The sequence below is a fragment of the Pseudonaja textilis genome, chromosome 2 (genome assembly GCF_049901715.1).
Source record: "Pseudonaja textilis isolate UNSWEBS1 chromosome 2, rPseTex1.2, whole genome shotgun sequence".
Classification (NCBI taxonomy): Eukaryota; Metazoa; Chordata; class Lepidosauria; order Squamata; family Elapidae; genus Pseudonaja; species Pseudonaja textilis.
This window is the reverse complement of record NC_141991.1, coordinates 87,970,053-87,975,852: the sequence shown is the minus strand read 5'-3', so window position 1 is coordinate 87,975,852 and position 5,800 is coordinate 87,970,053. Positions and strand designations below refer to the sequence as shown.

The 5,800-nt window shown below is 40.9% G+C and overlaps 1 protein-coding gene across 3 annotated transcripts in view; it reads right to left on the bottom strand.

Moving 5' to 3' along the window:
- Positions 1-2,726: 2,726 nt before the first annotated feature.
- AFAP1L1 (actin filament associated protein 1 like 1) overlaps positions 2,727-5,800 on the bottom strand; it is an 89,910-nt gene continuing 86,836 nt past the window's right edge. For all 3 annotated transcript variants that reach the window (XM_026696369.2, XM_087924539.1, XM_087924538.1), the window contains exons 18-19: positions 5,472-5,600; positions 2,727-4,302 (exon numbers count right to left, since the gene is read on the bottom strand). In XM_026696369.2, the coding sequence (XP_026552154.2) occupies positions 4,279-4,302; positions 5,472-5,600 (153 nt within the window). In that variant the 3' untranslated portion in view covers positions 2,727-4,278. The remainder of the gene's footprint in view (positions 4,303-5,471; positions 5,601-5,800) is intronic.

The following is a 5,800-nucleotide window of genomic DNA, read 5'->3' as shown; positions in this document are numbered from 1 at the left end:
GAGCGAAACGGACCCGCGGCTTCCCAGGCGGTCACGGGAGAAAAGCAAAACCCTCGGCCGACTACAACAACCGGCAGCCACTGCGCGCTCGATTAAAGCCCGGACTGAGGCTCCCGCCAGGCCTCGCGTGCTACGAGAACGCTCTGCCCTTAAAAGGGCGGGAACTTCGTTGGGAAGGAGGGAATTTTATTAGGCCGAAGGAGGAGGTTAGCTGTAAGATGTTAGCAGGCAGAAATATTACTGGGTATGTTTCATCTTCCAGCCCAAGCACGGGCGTCTTCCAGCTGGATCGGTTGTAATACTTCCCTTGTTCCGCCATCGTTGTAGCTCATTGTGAATTGTTCTTATTCTGCGAACCCTTTTCGGCTCCCTTCGTTTTTGAAACACCCTAAAAATTGTTTCTTGCGCCAATAATTAATATGTCAATTATAGGTTGTCGAAGAAATTAACATTTAAGGGCACACTTTTTAGGAGGAGGAAGTGATTATGCCTCGCAGTCATAAGACTCAGCGGAGCTGAATCAACTACCCGGTTTCAGCAAGTTCCGCTGTTGCGGGTGTGCGTCCGTTTTTTCTCGGCTCTGACTGTCCTCTGTGACTTACGACTAATACTTGAAGTGCAAAAATTCCGACGATCTTAGGATGGCAATCGGGTTTCTCTGTTGCCATTTGGAAGTATTGCAGCCCAGATGCAATAGGCTTAGTTTATAATCTACACTAGACCTACTGTTGTAATGGTTGACCCATTAGATCCAACTTCAGTTCTTTGTGATTTCAGATCTCACTGAATATCTAAACTATCTCATCTATCTATCTATCTATCTATCTATCTATCTATCTATCTATCTATCTATCTATCTATCTATCTATCTATCCACACACACACACACACATATATACACACACACACACCATATATAAACTATCTCAGTGCAAGAAGACCTCCCTTTGTAGAGCTGCTGTATTGTCTCTGAAAAAGTCAGCTATTCAGGCATCATAAATATAATTAGAGCAGTATTCTAACTGAAGCAAGTGTTCAGGAGACCTGGATAGGCAATATAGTGTCAGAAGATGTTGGTATCTAGCAGCCTAGCACCACTGTGTTCCCTATTCAGTTGCCAAGAATGTTGTTGACCCATATTCTAGTAGACCAATTCTCAACTGTTATCTTAAGAGGCATCCATTCTTATCAAGGTACCTGGGCTCCACCATGCCTCTTATAAAATGCCCATTTTTCCCCAAGGAGGAAAAAACACCACCCATCTGAAAAATCATATGGGTGCTGTACATATAATTTATATTAAGCCTGGAAATATCACTGATTTACTGTAATATGTTTAACCTAGACTCCTTTTGAATCCAGCACGAAGAACATGTTCTACCAATTCAGAATCACTGTAGTAGATAAGACATGGCTCTTAAGCATTTGGGAACAGTGAACATTGACCAATGCACACAGAGTGGTGCCATATGGGTATATACCAATAGTTTTATTGTAATTGCTTTAATGTTTTTTTTGTTGCTTGATGTAAGCTGCTCAGAGCCATTTGGAATTGAGAGCATTAATAAAGTTCATTGGAGAAACCACTAAATTTACAGTGTTATTTGAAAAGGTGGGTTCACATTCTATTCCCTAGTGGTTCTCAGTAGATTTTGTCAGTACATTAACTAAAGCAATTGCCAGTTCACCCCTCTTTGCCCATTTCTGTGACCCAGGAACTCTCTTGTGCCACTGCTTTGCTGTATTTGAGAGCTGCTGCTACTGCTGGCAGAGTAGCAGCCCCCCCAAAAAAAAAAATGCTGATTAGAGCAAAAGATCTGGAGAAGCATCACAGGGGACAGGCAGGAGTCCTTTTCTCCATTTGTTTACCAGCTGAACACCTAAGGCAGCAAATTTATATAACCAATGTGACATCTTGAAGTTGCATATATTTATAAAAAGTAGGTTCTGTTGTAGTAAATGTGGGATGTCTTCCCAGCAGATAATGAAAATATTACTTAATCTCTCTCAGCCAAAGATAATACTATTATCTGTGAATCTAGGAATAATTATAGTTCTGTGATAAATTCTTGGGCTATTTTAAAAATTCCAATTTTCCTCTTTCCAATTTTAGATCCCAAGGAACTTTATTATAGAAAATTGATTTTAAAAGCAAGTACTAGATGGCATAATTGAGTCAAGATAATTGTGTAAATGCTTTCAGCTGTTCTGTGTCCCAAAAAGCAAAAGGAAATAACTAACATGTTCATTATTTCCCTATGGAGATTGATCATTGGATTTTTATCCCACGTCAAGCAGCAATCACACCTAATTCTCCTTCCTATTTTCTCCATAATAACAACCCTATGGGGCAGGATGGGCTGAAAGAGAGTAACTGGCTCAAAGTCACTACTGGTGTTCATACGTAAGGCAGGACTAGAACTCACAATCTCCTGGTTTCTAGCTAAGCACTTTCCCTAAGACACCAAACTTAAATTTTGCTTTAAGTGATGGATCTGTGATGGAACTGTAGTTTTGGTTTTGTGTTCTCCAACTTGGTGCCTTCAAAGATGTTAGATCTACTCCCATAAGCATCTCCTAGCATGACCAGTGAAAGGGTTTATGGTGAATTAAGGGAACAGATCAAGTAGATCTGGAAAGTACAAAATTGGGGAAGACTGATGCAGTGTATGGTTTTGCAACCCAACATTGCCCTAACCGTTTGAAGAAAAACTGAATACATACTGTTCTGCACAGAGATCATATTTTATTGAAAGACAGTGGTATAGAGGATCCAGATGTTACAGTGCAGATAGTTCTTAAATAATCAAAGATATGTCACACTATGCATCCAGAAAGAAAAAAAGCACCTATTCACTTAATGTTTGTGAATGAAAGACAAACCACTATATCTTCTGGTCTGTTGGAATAGCACAACACGAAGGTAATTGTAGACATTGGTTGGGGTTTTCCTTGAGGTCTCCTCTTCAGGTTGTGCTCCAGTTTCAGTTTTCTTCACATCTTCCAGGAATTAGTAAGCCTAAAACTGACCAGAGACCTTACGCTTATTAAGACAGTTGAACCTCCATGTAGTGCAAAACGAATGTAAAATGAACTTGTCCACTGTTCCCTAAAATAAGAATTTTTATTGGAAATGGGAGTAGAAGATAACTTATATTATGAACAAACAACATCTTCCAGCGACTGATTTATGGGGGGAAGTCCTTCAGCAGCAGTCCCATTGACCAGAGGTAGCACCTTTTAAGATAATGCTCTGGAGCAATTTATATACATTTGCAAAAGCTGATTCTCTTGCTATAGGCATCAACTTCTTCACTGTTCTTTCTCATTACAAACTGGATTATATAGAAAAAAATGGAAAGGAATTATACAAATAATTGAGGCAGGATGCCATAATCTCTCTTGGGTCAAACCAAACCCAGAAAACTTTCCATGTCCTAACCATTACTGATTTTATTTAACACATTAAACATCTTAAATAGCAGAGAGAGAGAGAGAGTGAGAAACACACACACACACAGAGACTGACAATATTCCTAATTGGCAGTCCTCAGTTAAAAACATCATTTTGACTAGTTCTTCTCTGTGTGTGGGACTCTATTGTGCCCTCATTACTTAACAGTTGCTGCCCTGGTGTGGTTTGGCGGAAAAAAAAGGAGAATTGAATCAGGCTGACAGAATTGGGGGCTCAAATAATATCCTCCATGAGGACTGATTAAGGCACTTCCACATGCCTCATTTCCTAGCACTGAGGGATGTTCATTTGGCTTCCCGTGTGAGAAGTTGCAACAAGATTTGTCCAAGGTTTTAAATGATTTTTTTTCTGAATGAGGATCTCCGAACAACTTCACCACCACCACCATCATCCCCATCAGAAAATATCTGTTCTCTGGTTGCTTTATTATCAAAAGCAAAAGGGTCAGTCCAGATGCTTGGCAGGCCAACCCTACTGAGTTGCTCCCCTTAGGCCACTCAAAAAAGAGTACTCTAAGGACACACACACACACACAAACAAATCCTTGAAAAGATTTCTCTTCCCCCACCCTGCTTCCCAATGCCCCCTCCCTCCCTGTTACCCATGCCAGTTTTCAAAAGCTCTTCTGCTTGTTAATCCTTCATTTAGTGGAAATTGGTTGCTCTCACTGTGGAGGAACCAAGTCCCTCAGCATTCTGCAATTTCTTTGCACGGTGAAAGACTCTTGTGGTGCTTTAGCCTTTCTCAAGGGCGTCCCTGTATCTGAGAGGAGTTCACCTCAGGGATGAAGGCCCAGAGATCCTTTATGTTTTCTTCATTTCCCATTCCTAGGAGAGAAAAAAGGTAGGGAAAAGGGGAAACAACATTGTGGGCTACTGAGTTACAAAGGAGATATCCATGCTTGAATAAATTGAAGAAAGGAATGAGGAAATTGAGTCCTGAAGCCAGAGTTGATATCTTGGCTCTAGCTGAACTTTTCATAAGGGAGGCAAAATTTAGTGAGGCACACTTATGTATCCAGGATAAATGTTGCTCCTCCAATATCCTTTGGATGCTGCTTGAGGAATTCTTTAGAGACTTTTGTAACTTGCTTTTTTACCAACAGCATTCTCACCAAAATTTGTGATCAAATATTTACTATATATTTTCTATTATAGAAATGTCCTAACCTCCATAAAGAGATCGTATATTTTTTGCCTTGCCACAAAAAGTCAGCAATCTCTGCCAGGATTGGCCCTAACTTAGCTGCACTATGTCCCTAACATAGCTGCACTATGGGCAAAAGGCAAGACGGCATCCTTCCATTTGATGTGTAGAGCTGACAGGGCCAGCGTCTGAATTTCATTTCAAAAGAAGGCAAACCCAGCTGTCTTGTTTCCAATCCCCTAGCAACAGTTGCCTGAGACAATGGCCTCACTTGGTGTTATGGGCTTTGACTATAACCAGTGAGCAGGTCTGTAACTAGGCCAAAAGACCTGACAATGGAGTAAGTTGCTTGTTGTAATCATTCTGAAGCTATGAAATCAGAAACATTGAGGCTGGAGGAGCTGAAGGAAATTAAGAGACATCACCCCACTTAGCTCCTCTAGACCCAAACTTAAGATTGGCTATTTTTTGGTGTGGTGGGAAACAAGAGGGCACCTTACATACCTACTCTTCAATCTCTTTCGCAGACATAACTCACTTAACCTGGCTGGAGGAAGGTTGATCCTTGGTCCTTTATCTAAATTCTCTACTAACTATGGCCAGCATTTCTGGAACAAGTTGAAAAACTCATCTTGGAAAAGAAAGAAGGTGAGGGAAGCCATTCTATGTACCCATTTCCCAATAGAGTCAGGGCAGTAGTGGGATAGGGGCAGCAGAATAGATATCTGCATGAAGCTATTTATAAACTAGCAGGAAGCAATAGGTTATCTGAAAGGGAGATAACAGAAGGAGTTTGAAATTTTTGGAGAAGGAAAGGGCTGAAATTATTATATGAAGATGGACTCCATACCTTTGCTTTCTGCAACACAGTTCCTTTGTTGGCAGGAAGGAGAGAGGGGCTTCGCTTCCTCATTTCTGATGCACAGTTAACTGGGACCAAATGCTCTGGGGGACTTCCATTTGGCTGGGTAACAGTGTCCTGTAAAAAGGCAAGTAATATAAGAAATAGTTAAGGCCATATAGGTGTGCCATTTCAAAGTCAAAATGATCCAATCCTGGAGTGCCACGATGACCTTGGAACAGCTTGTTCCCAATTGGAAGAGAGCCAACCAGGCTGTTCTGATCTCTGGAGAATGTTCAGGATCAGAATGTTTTAATCTCAAAATATTTGGATAACTT